Below are 15,099 nucleotides of genomic sequence, written 5' to 3' on the forward strand. Positions count from 1 at the left end.
AAAAAGGCAGTGTCTGTTTGTTAATATGAGAGAGTGTGGCAGGGCATGCACAAATGTAGCCTCCAGTGGGTCTTCTAGTAAATGGATCAATGTGATATTCACGAGCCTGTAGTGAGTGTTGTGACTGGAGTCGAGTTTCCAGTTGTGGCTGAACTTAATAACCCTCCCTCTGCCTGTCTCTGGCGCTCTGGATCCCTGTTGTATCGCGTGAGGAGCTTGTCGGTGAAGCGAACAGGAGTAAACAGAGACTAATCTCCCCTCCCCCTCAACCAAACCCACCTCCCCGCCTCGTCTCCTCAGACAAACACATGACGTCACCACATTCAGCTCTCTGCTCTTTTATTTACCTATTTTTAAGTGCGTGCGCCATTTTTATGTGGAGCCAATTGCTTTTACACATTCGTCCCAGTTTCCCGTACATGCTTACACACCTGCACCGACACACACGATGTAATGAAATCCAGTATGCTGAGGCAGCTGCCGGCCCAGTCACGTGCAGAAAGTCTGTGACCTGTCGTGTGGCCTCTCTGAACTTTGATACCAGTGTGTTTTTACAGGATGATGTCTTTGTTTACTGAAGCTGGCAAAAGAATGACATGACAGGGACTTCCCTAGCGGGGCAACAAAAGCTCAGTGTGAGTGTGCAGCATGCATGCACACATTTACTGTACTGTTCAGTGACAACATGTGAGTCTGGCCGACCACAGATCCTCCTCCCGCCCTCTTGAACTCAGTCACTTCTCTGTTCCTTGGCCTCTTTGGTCCCCTCTGTAGTTTGAGCCTTCAGTCGTCCAGACACTTTCTCTTGGACAGTCTTGTATTCCATCTTCTTCATCTTTATCTGTTTCACCTTCTAGGGATCCTCATCAAATTTTTAAAACCATGGACTTTAATGAAATCTTAAAAAGTCATGGAAGTATCTATATTAAATATAATTTTTTAAATATAATATTATAATAATATATTTTAAATCGTTTTGTATAGGTAGATATAAATGGATGGCACAAAATAATTGGATATGTTTCAAAATTTTGAATCAGTCCAGTATAAATGAGGCTTAATAGGCATGCCTTTCTCTGTTATGTTATTAAAATGATTTAAACAATAATATTTTAATTTGAATTAATATTGACAAGAAAACCAGTACTGTACTACTCAGTAGTGTCAAAAAATTAGAAGTAATGTTTACTTAATAAAAAAAAATACATTTAATTTGATAATATTCATTTAAATATTTAATCTTTTAAATAAACGTGAAAGGTGTGGTGACCCTGACCTTTCAACACTGTGTCCATATTATCCATCTTGCACCTTTCTCTCCATTTAGCTCATTCCTTCACTGTCCCTCTCTTTGACTTTACTTCCCCCCCCCCCCCCCTCTGAGGAGTTATTTTTAGCGGATGACTCATAGCAGCTGTTGACGAGTAATGTGCTGCCTCTCCTGACTGCACTTTGCAGACATTGTCTGTCTGGGACTGCTTCACCCCACCCCACAAACACTTCAATGCTAACATAAACCTTGACACACACTCCCACTGAAACACACATCGTCAGCGTTATATCTCAATGCAAGCATTGCTAATGGTCAAAAAAGTTTAAGCAATTACCTCATAGCTGATCACAGATAGAAGAGGTGGAAAAGGCTAATTACACAAAGTCAAAGTTTCGAAATTCGGTTTCCACACAGGAAGAAACTGAGGCACAGACCTAAATCGACTTTTCTTTATACACTTGTGGAAAAGAAGTGTGCTTAATAGTATTCAGTGTGCACTTGTAGTGAACCATATTTCAATTAGTAAATAATGAAATCACAAATAATGTACTAAAGTACTAAGGTTTTATCTAATTTTGATTGACGTGCAATTTAGTGTCCAAAAACATTACATTCAGTTCACACTAAAGTATATTGTTATATTAAAATTAAGTATATTGGTTCTGAAAGTGTACATCTTTTTCACAATGGTAGGCAGATGATGAGAGCATAATCTGAAATGCTGCAGCCTATAATGTTTGTTTTAACAGTCTCTGAGTACTTAGATGCAATGTACAAATGCACTTATGTTCCCTTTCACTTTTTGCATTACATAAAGCAGACGATGAGCTCATTCTCCTTGCATCTTTGTTTCAGAATGCTGCTCCACACTGGCAGATCTGGAGAGGCCTGTACCGCGGACTCATTACATTTGTCGCTGACACCATCAATGGCCTCTACCAGCACGACTTCAGATAAAAAGACAGGTTACGTCACAGGAAGAGTGCAGGCGCTCTCCTGCCGACCACTTGAAGACTCTGGGACTTTTCTGCAGGATCAGATGTCAAGTTTTTGTTTCTTCGCCTGTGTTTTTTTTTGTTGTTGTTGTTGTTGTTGTTTTGTACATCTTTTTCCATGGATTCTAATGTAGCATTAGCAACTGAAGTGTGTGTCCCGGTATAGATGTCAGTAGGAGTGCGTGGCTCTCTGCGCATTTGCATACTCTTTTGCATCTTTAACTGCAATGCTGGGAAGTTACATTAAGCCGGGTTGCTCTCAAGCAAACAGATTAATGAGATCTGCGTAGCGCCTCGGGCCCAGAAGTGCTTTATGTGTCGTCAGTTCTCCTCTCAGCTGCCTTACAGGAGCAATATCTGCGCTGCACTATCAGTCACCAGTGGCACAGGCCGCTCACCCGCACACAATCAATGGAAAACGGGTGATAATCGAGATAATGGAATGCTCACATACTATACTAATGGAGCACAGTTGGATCGTGCCTTGCTAATGCCGTTTTTCAGCCCTTTGCATACTAAAGCCATCAGGGACAATCACTGCATGGTGTGCGGGTTAACCGACCCTGTTGCCCCCTACCTGAATCTACACTTCGGGACACAAATTTTCCACTTAATTCAAAGATCGGTCACCTCCAATGGAGGTATGGAAGTGAGGCTGGAAGCCTTGTGGGAAAGCCAGACCACTAGTTCTTCAAATGGCTGGAGAGCAGTGTTAATAGTATGGATTACACATGTACATATGTTGGGAGAAAAAATGGACAGGATAGAATAAACAGGGAGTTTTGTTTCTCATGTGGTTTGTATATTTTGTTGAAATGACCTTAAAGTACTTAACATTAAGTTCCTTTTCTCGGTTTCAGTTTTTTGTTCTTCAATTTTTTTTTTTTTTGGACCAACACTGGAAAGCAGTTGTTTTTAAAATGCAGTGGATTTCTACTTATTTAGATTTAAATAAAGGAGTCCTGTAAAAAAAAATCCCCATTAAAACGTACTTTGCGAACAGAATTCTCAAGTAAATATTTAAAAAGCACGAGCTAATTTATTTTCTATGTCCATCATTTGTACTTTTGATGATTTTGTACGTACATTTTGTACGGTTATTTTGATGATTTGTTATTGAGAAAAATGTACTGCGATGATCAAGTGAATAAAAAAAATAAGCATGGAGATTATTCATTAGTGTTGTGTTTTATGGACCATATCTCTTTAATTGTTGACATTCCCCTGAAGGTTGTCAGAGAAATCCATTCATATTTTTTTCTGCTGCAATTTATTTATCTTCATAAAGGACTAAACTGAGCCAAACTTCCATCATACTTGAACAAACGTGTTCTCTATGAATCAATGTGTCAGATCCAGGTCTGTCTGGGATTTTTATAACACCGTTATGGGTTTCGTACGCTTCCTTCATAAACCACATTTAAAAAACTGGCAAGTCGGTGGGAAAATTCTTTTAACCACTCACATTTCTGCTTGCATTGGTTTTGTAATGTTGGTACAGAATTTTTATAGCGTATTGTGGAGCAGAGATGTCTTTCCTGTGGCTGCCTGTCTCATGACTTCCTGTAAAACAGTTGTGTGGTCTCTTTCCTGTGGCCACTTTGTGACTTCTTGTCGATACACATGTTCTCCGATGCAGAAAGGCCTTATATGTAGTATCAGATTTACACTAAACTCGTCACTCATTTTCTAGCTTTGTAATTTTGCCATTTGGAATTTTCTATGTAAAATTCTATATGAATTTTGTATTGTTTTTTCCTTACCATTTTAAATAAATATGAGAATTACAATGGTGTTTTGATGTTTTTTTTTCTGTCATCCTCACAAGTTAAATACACAATTTTCAAAAACTATTCATAATTGTTGGTCAACATTTTTAATAAAGCCTGTGTGATCCCTTCAATAATATATTAGATTAGGTGTCTTCAACATTGGGTCAACATAGTTTCATACAAAAACACAACATTTAGAAGCATGTTTCCTTAATGGGGTGAAAAAATAAGGTAATTGATAATCTCATAAGTCGACAATTGCAACTTATATCTCACCATTCAGAATTGTGAGACAAAAAAAGTCACATTTACATTTCGATTTCTTATTTATTTTTTTATTTATTGTAAAAGTTCAGTTAAATTGTTAAATTTACCTTTCACATTTAAATGAAACATTTAATAAAACATTAATAAAAAACAAGTTAGAAGTGTATGACTCTTTTCATCAGTAACAATTATTTCAAAGGCTTTGCAATGCAACAAAAATTAAATAAATATATGTATCTTAAGTGTCAATTTTTCAAAATTGAAATTTCTACATCATCTGAAAGCTGAATAAATAATCATTCCATTGATGCATGGTTTATTAGGATCAGACAATATTTGGCTGAGATACAACTATTTGAAAATCTGGAATCTGAGGGTGTAAAAAAATACTGAGAAAATCGCCTTTGAAGTTGTCCAAATGAATTTTAAGCTATGCATATTACTAATCAAAAAATTGCGTTTTGATATATTTACGGTAGGAAATTTTATATAATATCTTCATAGAACAGGATCTTTATTTAATATCTTAATGATTTTTGGCATAAAATAAAAGTGTATAATTTTGACCCATGCAATGTTTTTTTTTTTTTTGGCTATTACTAAAAATATACCCCAGCGACTTAAGATTGGTTTTGTAGTCCAGGGTCACATATATTAGTATATGCAAATAAATGATTATACTATATGGTTTAGGCCATGCCTAAAATGCATCATTCAGTTTTACGCAACAGGGGTCTTGGTTCCAAACCTTTATCGATTAAAGGATCTTCAGCCTGAAGAACGCTGCATTAAACAAACAACAAACTTCTCTTATGTGTATTTCATCTGATATAGTGTTGGGACTGTTTGACTTTACTCATGTTGAGAACACCACAGGTCTTATCAGAACAAGATGTGATAGATTGTTATGCTCTTATTTGCGTGTGCCTAGAACATTTCCCATGCAGGACCATTTAGACTTCACAAGAGTGTTCCTTAAAGAGCTGTTGATCTTTTGAGGGCTGCTCTTTCTCCCCGTCACATGTTTATGCATTTTAGAGCTGGAAGCAACACATCTGTTCTTGCCTTGGGGGTTCCTTCACGATAAGAGGAAGGTTGCTTAGTTAAAATGAGGAGCTTAACGCAGCATCCGTAATTAATCCTGCTCTCTCCTCAGCTAGAGAAAGAGCAGTGGATCTTAATCAGTCAGGGCTTCTCAGGCTGTTGTTTCTTTTCTCACTATGTTGGGATTGGCAGCGATGTGAAGCACTTAAGTAATTGGACTTCATTACAGTATTTCATTATCTTGGTGAATTTGTACTTGAGTACCACTGAAGATGAGTACCTGTACTCCCAATGACAGGAAAGAAAATACAGTTTAGTTTTGTTTTAAACAACTAATCAAATCCAGTTTGAGAATATTGGTTTCAGTTTAATGTCATCAAGTTGTGACGCAATAGAATTAGCGACATCATTTCAAAAACGTTCTTGGATCTTTTCTTCGAAATCATGTTGGTAGAGGCGTCCTGTTTATTGTGGGAGTTTTACCTTTTAGTGAACTTTAGCATATATGTCTTGTTATAATTAGCACAGTTCAGTTAAAAAAAAATTCCATGCTGATGCTTAAATCTGCAATGATAAGAATCTTTAAAAAGTTTGGCCTATTATGGTGCCTAGTAACCCATGTTTCCACTGTCAATGAACCTAAAAAAAATTAAAAACAGTTACAAGACTTGCTGCCACTCCCACTTGAGCACCTGCTCAACCAGTCTGACCGGTCTTCTCATCTGACTCACTGATACGGTGTTATGATTTAAGGCACTCTCTTTATTATCCATTTAAGGCCAGAAGCCTGATTTTGCATGTATGCAGCACAGTCGTAACATATTCAAACATCATAATACACTTCTGCTGAAATGCAAACAAATGTGATACATCTGGTACTATTTGATTCTTTTACTGTACATGAGTTCATAGGTTTAGTATGTGTTTGGACTATCAATCGTATTGAATGTAACACTGCATTCCCTTTTGTCTGTAACTGGACAGGCAGGATCATTTCTTTCTACGAAAACCTAAAAATCAAAACATGAAAACCTACTTGCATTGGGGGCCAATAACCCTGCAGTACCAGTCCAGTCAATGACATACCTGGGCTGAGCTAATAAAAGTACTTCCCATTACGAACGTCACCATGAAAAAAACCCTAGACCTCAAGATGTGCCTCAGGCTTTCACTACAATCTCAGAATGATAACAAGCATCTGAAAATCCACCAGGCCTCACTTCAGAGCGGGGCTGGGATGATTTGTGTGGTTTAATTTTCTGAAATAAATGGCTCAAGGGAGCATCGGACATATTTGCATTCATTTTAAATTCCCTTTAAAGTTGTTTGCCTCATTTTTTGCAATTTAGCATCACAGAGGACAGCAAAGAGACCTTTGGCAACAGATTAGAGGAAATTATTGAAATCGATGATGCTAAAACAATCCAAAACAAATTAATCTTCTACTGGGCTTTTATTATTCTAATACAAAACGTAGAAATCACATAACCTTGGTGAAAAACATGTGCACATGAATATTTAAGAGTGTGTGGACAAAATGTTCTCGTTGCTCTTGGCATCAGTTGATGTGTGGCATACTGCTACACAAAGGTACCATCCAAAAGACAGATTTTGATGCCTGCGGCCACTGGCAGGAGATGAACTCCGTGGTGTTTCGAGAGCACACATGCATTGCCACACATCTCTCCATGTTCTCCAGGGGCCACTTATTTGGATCCGAAGTAGTCGACCACCCCGCTGCCCTTCAGGCCGTCGAAGAAGAAAAAATTCCTGTGTGGAGCATCTCTCTGAGACAGAGCCTGTCGAACACATGCAAACAAATCTTCAGACACGTCAGACGCCAAAGACCTTGAATTCTCTAATTAACTGCTTTGATCGAACGCATCAGACTCGTTCTCTGTTGTGGCGACAGAGACTGATGGGCGAGGGGCAGCGAGAAACAGAGAGCCATATGCGAATTGCAGCCTGTTTCATCATGCAGGGAGATGGCGAGACAGCCTGGCTTCACTCCACCGCCATGTGGGTTCAAGGCCTGCCCAGCCACCGAGACAACGTCGTTCACTCCATCACCCCATTCAGCCCTGATCCCCACCCTCACGAAGACCCCACAGCATCCCGGTTCGCGCTATGACATCACCCTCCAAGAGAGATACTGACGTTTACAAAATACCGTATTCTGTTGTGTGAAACTGGAGCGAATTTGTGTTTTTACATGGCCTACTACTATACTACAGCAGATCCTCTTACTGTCCATAATCCAGGTGTCATTATCCATTCAAGACTGACTGATTACATCACTACGCTTTAACTTATTTAATCTCGTTGGGTTTATGGAATCACTATGAGAAGATTTCAGGCGCTCTCCGCTGGATTTCATCAGTGACCGGAATATTACCTCGTCATTTCTGGCATTTACACACAGTCAACAGATAAAACTTTTGGACTTAGCCCAGATTCTGATGGAGAGGGCAGCTGCCATACGCTTCTCACTGCACCTCATCAGAAAAGTCACTTTCGCTGCTAGTGAAAATGGAGGCTTACATGGTTGTGTGGAGAACCAGATTGAAAGGTTGTATTGAGGGGGAAAAGCAAACATTTCATGTAGAAGTAGGACGAAAAAGTGAAAGAAACCAACCCTGCAATGAAGACTTCAGACATGTAAATGGATGAAATCATAGATCTCACCTTGACTAACTCTTGTCCAAGAACTCCTCCGACTACAGCGCACACTGGAGCCATCTCAGAGAAACAGTAACTGTGAGGACCAAACACAAGCCAGGACTTGTAGTTAAGTTGGAAAGAAAAGCCCAAAATATACTTCAGTTTTTATGTTTGTGGTGTGTTCAGATCATGTTGGAAACACTGTATTAATACGTTTTAATGCACATGAACCCAAGTTGGGGACGTATCAGTGAGAAAACATGGTGAACATAATAGATCTAAAGTGTATCTTGATTGTAAATTTGTTATAATTATTAAAATTAATTTCCAATAACTACCTAATTTAAGTATTTTCATTAGTTTGTTCTTGTTCCAACTAATCAATATATTTTTCGAGTGTGAAACTGGCTAGACAAGTGTTGCCACATTTTGGAATAACTAATTTGTGCAACAAAAAAAAAAAATAAACAATGTGCATGTGTCATATGAGCCTATTAAGCTGATGACAAAATGTATGTTACACACACACTGTATGTCTACCCTAGCATATGTGTATCAAGCAAATATATTTTGAGCTAAAGTCAGAGGATACTGATATTAAGAATGTGTTTTTTTTTTTACATATTGTAGCAGTGGTGTTTTTTTAGTATGCTATGCTTCTGTTTTTAGCTTAAGTGTGCATGAAGTCTCTCTCAGAAATTCACTACAGCCATCACATTCAAGTGAGTGTGTCTGGACGATATGCTTTTTTTTTTTTTTTTTCTACTCTACTGCTATCTGCAGCTATTTTTGACGTTTTAACGATGGCACAAATAGTTAAAAATAACCCATCTTTTAAAAAAGCCTGCATTCATTTCCGTTCTGTTCCACTCTGTCTACTTGAGAAACACCCAGTCGGGGTCTGGTGAACCTGAAACCAGACGTATTATTATGTTCAACTAGCTGTTCATGAAACCCACCCACTAGATTTTCACATCCCTAGCTGGTAAGAAAGAAACATGATGGTGAGAATGAATGTGAACACCATGTTTCTGCGTCTGTAGGTACCTGACAAAGGTATTGGGAAGAAGTTCAGAGCTCAAGCCCATGGTCTCAAGAACATCATCACGGATTTGCAAGAGCAGCTGAGAGTCTTCAGCAAAGCTGTCTGGCTGAGGATCACGACCTTTATCTGTACGAAACTTCAGAAGCACTGTTGGAAAAAGTAAGAGAGATTGAGTGGGGAAAGAGTGGGTTTCCACATTTAAACAGGACGTAAGTGGAGGAGAGATGTGTTTGAAGATTTGTTTAGCACGTGAAAAGGCATCAAGCCCCTTTAGGCTATTTTCCAAAGTATCACTTCCCCTTTTTTGACTGCCCACCAACTACAACACAATGAACACCAGCCCACTGCATTTCCACCTGGCAGTGTAGCACACACACTTACATCAAAGAAACACACACCCGCTCATTTATCTTATCTCACTCTATCTAGCACATAGATGAAATTTGAAGTTTCATAGCTTGATCGAATTTTCTCCAGATTGTGAAAACCACCCTCCGAGGGGTTTGGAAAAACAATCATTGATGTAGTAGTCGCACCACTGGGTTGAAAAAACCTCAAATAAATCAGTGAGTTAAGACCGAGGAAACGGCTCTTCCTCAAAAGCTGTTTGAACTGATGCGTGGTACTTTTGAGCACAGCAATGCATTTAAAGTCTTGCTTCAGTGCACAAATAGGAAGTGTTGTTTTTTTCCATAAATGTAATACTAGATGTTTAGGGAGGGGCGGAGGTGCAGTCAGAGTCTGTTATAATGATAGAGAGGTGCGGAGGTGGCATGTTTTGTTTTTGAGATCCACTGCACATGACTGGCCATGGACAGCCTGTGATGGAAAATGAGCCAGTATCAGTGAGGACACCAGGTGAGCACTAGTATAAAAAGAGAAATGTTGACTATAATTACAGATCAACAGGCCCTCCCCCTGATAACGGTGGACCACAGAGTGTTGGAGGAATCTGCAATGTCTTCAGTTGCCTGAAAAGACTGTAACAAAAACTGTTTGCACCTTGTATAGTATATATAATATTGTAACTTTTTTATTATTATTTGTGTTAACTGAATGGATGTTTGTGCTTCACATGATCTATCAGTAAAGTTTAACATTAATACTTTTACTCAGAAATTAAACATTGAAATGATAGTAAGGACGAGTTACAAAAAAATTCATTTCATTTTGAACTTCTTATTAATCAAAGAATCCTGAAATAAATGCAATAAGAACCCTAGCATTGATTACAATAAGAAATGTTCCTTGAGCAGCAAACCAGCATTTTAAAATGATTTCTAAAGGATCATGTGACATTGAAGTCTGGAGTAATGGCTGCTGAAAATTCTATTTTTCCATCCCAGGAATAAATTATATTTTAACATATATTAGAACAGAAAAAGTAATGTTAAAATAGAAAAATATTTTACAATTTTACTGGAATTTTGATCATATAAATGCAGCCTCGGTGAGCATCAGAAACTTCTGGTATGTAGTATGTACCTGAAGATCATTCAGCAAACTTTCAGCACAATTTAGAAAGGACATTCCTAAAGTCATGAGTTATTGCATTGATTCAATTTAAATATATTTTGAAGGTGTACCTTGCAGAAGGAAGTAGTCTACAGGAATGCGCTTTAGATTGTTTTTGGCCTTCTCATTAGACCAGTCCACCTCCAGTGCTGCTTTGAGAGAACAGAAACTGATGGTCTATATAAAGAGAGATGAAGGTTACATTAACCTAACTTTAAATGGCCGTAGATGTGACTAAAAACTGAGAAATAGTTAACAGATACCAAAGCTGCCAACACACCCACCTTTTTCACCATTGTAGTCTCACTGGGGTCACCCTTCGGTTTCTTTGCCTCTGGACCATCATTGGCCTCATTAGACCCTTTCACCACTTTGGGCTTTTCTCTGGCAAGTTTGAATGGGATCATCAGTTTTTTTCCACATGAAAATCAAACACAACCTCCTTTTCATCCACATTTTTCCTGACTTACTCTACATAGTGATGCTCCTGGCCAAGGTCAGAGAACATGTATCCATGATACCCAAACACGTCTCCACAGAAGACCTTAATGTTCCTGGAGGCACAGAGCTGGTCCACTCGCACCATGAGGTCTTTGGAGCACCTGGTCAGACAAACCTGAACAAAACATTAAACAATGTGCATTAATATGTGGTTGTTTCCAAAGCAGTGACATTGATGGGTTCTTAAAAAACATCTTATGTGTACAGCTAGAAACCGAACAAAGGTTTTGCAATGACAGACAACTGACCAGAGCATTTGCACTCTTATCCAGTGTCCCAAACCTCTCAACCCCCCAATTCTGGGTTTGAGATAAGAATGGGGTGGTGTATTAATACCCATTTGAGATACCGCTGACGTGTGCCATGATGCGTTAACTGGGTGGATCTTCAAGGATGGATGAATCATGACTTTATCTGTTTACCATTGATTTTGGTTGTTTACTTTCCTCATCAGAACACCACCTGTAACCTCGTTATTTAAAGTACACCTGAAGTGAACAGGTTATCTAAGCATGCCTTTTTCAAAGGATGTTCAAAGGTTATGCAATCCAACACTGAATATCAACAACACTTCTCAGAAATCCTGTTGCAATGAATTACTGCCCTGAGGAGTATCACCTTCACTGGTTCATCTGGGATCAGGATGCGTGGAGAAACATTATGAAACATGTGGCGAGACATTGTCTTTTGACACATTCTTCCTGTCAGCATTATGTGCCTCCAGGCAGCTAGATGTCTCAAAAGAACACATCTTTATCAAGCAGTGACCCCTAGAGGATGCAAAGAAACAAATCATGCCACAAAGGAATATAAATGCAGCAGCTACCATATGCCTCTGCTAAATAGCTGCCACTTGGCATTACATGACGTCTGTGCTGGCAAACCTTTAATTCAATTCAGGCTCTTGGCTTTAGTCCTTTGCTATCTTCAGTCCTTCAAAATGTGAACAGCTCCTTATGAAAACCTAGCTCTCCACCCGCTCCCTACATGAAGACTTTCTGCTTGACCCTATCCAGGAGCTCCATGTTTGTTTTCTATTGGTGAAAAAGGACTGCCAAAACAGTTCACTCTATATAAATATTCAACTCTGGGAACACAAAAAGAACATTTTTGAAGGATATATCCTGGCCACTAATTTCTAATTAATGAAAGAAAAGCACTGTAAGTTTTATGGAGCTTGCGAGCTCCTGTGACCATTATGTGTGATTATGGAAAAGAATGATCAGTACATTATTCAACATTTCTTTCTTTCTTTTCTTGTGTGCTCCACAGAAGAAAGTCATACAGGTTCGGCTATATTCTTCTTTTTCTCTGCGCATTTCCACAAATTAAGAAAAAAAATATCATGCTTGGTAAATGATATTTAAAAGTCATAAATTAAAAGACACGTCATAATTATTAAATGATAAATCAAAATTATGGCATACAAATAAAAAAACAAGAACACAAAGTTCAACATTTTTTGTTGTTGTTGCCATAATAACAATCTTAATTACAATTTGAAACTTTGTATTTCATAATTATGATTTAGCATGTCATTTTCAACTTTTTATTTCATAATTATATCTAATAATGTCAACTTATGTCATAATTATCAGACATGTCATATGATTTACCAAAACATTTGTTTTTGTTGCAGAAATTAGCCTCCATAAATATAAATTGTTAATTTGTGATTCACCAAAAAATACATATTTTACCTCAACATCAAGCAATGCCCTGTATTTGTATGACAAAACATCCTTGTACTTCTCGTCTCAAATTATTATTTCATGCAAGTACAATTCATCCAGACAATGAATTAATTTAGTGTATTGTTGGCTTCCTCTTGACCAAACTTGCATTGTATATTAAGAAATTGCCTGAAAATAACACCCGAGACAAGAGAAGACAAAGGCATTCACTCACAATGTTTCCTGTGCACTTCTCAAAGAAATATCAAGAGAAACAGATAAAAGAGAATATATGATGTTTAAACCCCCCTCCTCTTTCTGTTTCCCACCATCGCTCCCCCCCCCCCTGAACTCTCACTAGCACTCCCAGAGGGAGGCTTCAGACAGCTCCCAGCCAGAGAGAAGATGAAAGACTGCCTGTCTGCTCTTTGAACAAGCTATGTATGCTGACTGCATCTTCCACAGCCAACAACAGAGTCCTGATTAAAGAAAATATGGCCTGGAATACATCATACGCTTGGAAAAGAGCACACGCTTGGAAAAGTCCAAACCAAGTATCAATTAAAAGTCTATGTCTAGATCTGACGTTGGCTGTTCACAGATGGGTTCACACTGAGGTTGAGGGGAAAAATGAGGCAAAAAAAAAAAAAAGCTGCAAACACATTAAATGAAAATGATCAATTGTGTATAGAGACATCTAGTGGACATGAAAGGCACAAGGTAAATACTTTATCAATGATATACCGATTAACCTCCATCACATAAAATATTGTTGTGTCCTTTTTTAGTTGGTAAAAAAATCATACAGTAATTCATAACTTAAGATTGCCTGTTGGTCTTGTGTATGATTTAGTTATGTCAATATACAAATGATCCCGTAAAGCTGCTGGTTCTGGCACTCACCGCATCAAACTGGAAGAAAAAGTCATCCGGTTTGCTCTCCACGGCATCGGTGTCTGCCTTCACTTCCACCATTGGGTTGAGTAACTGAGCTCTATCCAGAGAGGCCTGGGCCTGGTTTTGACCATCTGCATCCACAGGGATCAGGAACTGAGCACGTCTAGACTCCTCTGTAACCTGATCGATGGAAGCCAAATAAGACCAAGTTATGTACCTGTTAAGGTGCTGTTATGAGTAGTAAATTTACAGGAATAATTCACTCAAATCCACACAATGTTATTCCAAACCTGTTATGTCTTCAGTGGAACACAAAGCATATGTTAAACATCTAGGGACTGATAGCCTCAGTCACCATTCACTTTATTGCACCTCTTTTCCATACAATAAAAGTGCATCTACCGTCATTCTGCCTTTCATCTATTTTGCTGTTCCACAGAAGAAGAAAAAAAGTTTCTATATGATACTGCTACCTGCTCATGGTCCAGGAGGGTCAGTCCTTTGACCCCAGCCAAAATAAGGTTCTTTGCAACTTCTGCACCAAGACCCCGGAGACCAACAAGAAGCACCCGTGATCCCCTCAGTCTGAAAATGTAAAACATTTATGCATGTCCTTTATTATGTTCATATTGCTTATTTATGCAAACCTAGTCCAAAAATGCAGTCGTGGAGTGGCCCTAATACACCATTTGTATTTCAGACTAAAATTGTGAATCTGAAATATTCATATTTTCATGCATGAATCAAAATGCAAATAATGCATTTAAAATAATTCTTATGATTAATGCTAGAAAAAGCTTATGCATTATTCTTAAACAAACAGCCTAAAAACACCTTAAAATATAATATGAGTAGTTGTTCTTAATGCACGAAACAGTTATAAACCAACCTCTTTTGAGCATCGAGACCCCAGAGACGAATCTGACGATCATACTGTGCAGCCTCCTCCTCGCTGATTAGATTGTCTTCTTTTTCGATGGTATCAATCATTTCAAAATATTGTCTTTTAATAGTATCATGCAAAGGACTGGTGAGAGGTTAGTTCGACTATTCTACGCTCTGTTTTTTCCCTACTTTCCCATTCAATGGGAAAGAAACGCCGCTTAGTGTTATTCGTTGAGGCGCGCAATGATGACGTGTGAGCGATGGGAAAGCGCCAGATTCAGAGCTCAACAATAAACATATTCCAGCAACTCTAAACCTTTATTTATTTATTTATTTATTTATTTATTATTATTATTCGTACCATGTATATTTGAATAAATTAATGATTGTGTGTTCTATGTTTACCTCACCCTTGTTTATAATAACTAACTTCATTTATTCACAAAACAATAGACCACAAGAAATAGAAAAGGAGTATGGTTTACTGAATTATAAGTCAATTATGTTTATCTACATTAACTGGAAATGCTGTCCTTTGCCATTCTGTTGTAATCTAACTACATATAAAAAT

The 15,099-nt window shown here is 38.2% G+C and overlaps 1 protein-coding gene across 1 annotated transcript; it reads right to left on the bottom strand.

Moving 5' to 3' along the window:
• Nucleotides 1-6,785: 6,785 nt before the first annotated feature.
• On the bottom strand, nucleotides 6,786-14,829 carry LOC132122740 (SUMO-activating enzyme subunit 1-like). Its single transcript, XM_059533104.1, has 9 exons — nucleotides 14,533-14,829; nucleotides 14,117-14,228; nucleotides 13,650-13,823; nucleotides 11,043-11,188; nucleotides 10,857-10,956; nucleotides 10,644-10,749; nucleotides 9,060-9,204; nucleotides 8,037-8,106; nucleotides 6,786-7,150 (listed from the first exon to the last, which is right to left on the bottom strand). Exons 1-9 carry the CDS (start codon nucleotides 14,631-14,633, stop codon nucleotides 7,058-7,060), a joined length of 1,047 nt encoding a protein of 348 aa, XP_059389087.1. The 5' UTR covers nucleotides 14,634-14,829; the 3' UTR covers nucleotides 6,786-7,057.
• Between the last annotated feature and the right edge of the window lie 270 nt (nucleotides 14,830-15,099).

This window comes from Carassius carassius, chromosome 41, assembly GCF_963082965.1.
Source record: "Carassius carassius chromosome 41, fCarCar2.1, whole genome shotgun sequence".
Taxonomy (NCBI): domain Eukaryota; kingdom Metazoa; phylum Chordata; class Actinopteri; order Cypriniformes; family Cyprinidae; genus Carassius; species Carassius carassius.

What these genes read in the sequence shown, in the direction of transcription:
- LOC132122740 (XM_059533104.1), bottom strand. Translation starts at nt 14,633, where the DNA reads ATGATTGATACCATCGAAAAAGAAGACAATCTAATCAGCGAGGAGGAG. An exon ending in CAGGAGCATCACTATGTAGA is followed by an intron (nt 10,957 to 11,042) that starts GTAAGTCAGGAA and finishes CAAACTTGCCAG; the next exon opens with AGAAAAGCCCAAAGTGGTGA. An exon ending in CTTCCCAATACCTTTGTCAG is followed by an intron (nt 8,107 to 9,059) that starts GTACCTACAGAC and finishes TGGTCCTCACAG; the next exon opens with TTACTGTTTCTCTGAGATGG.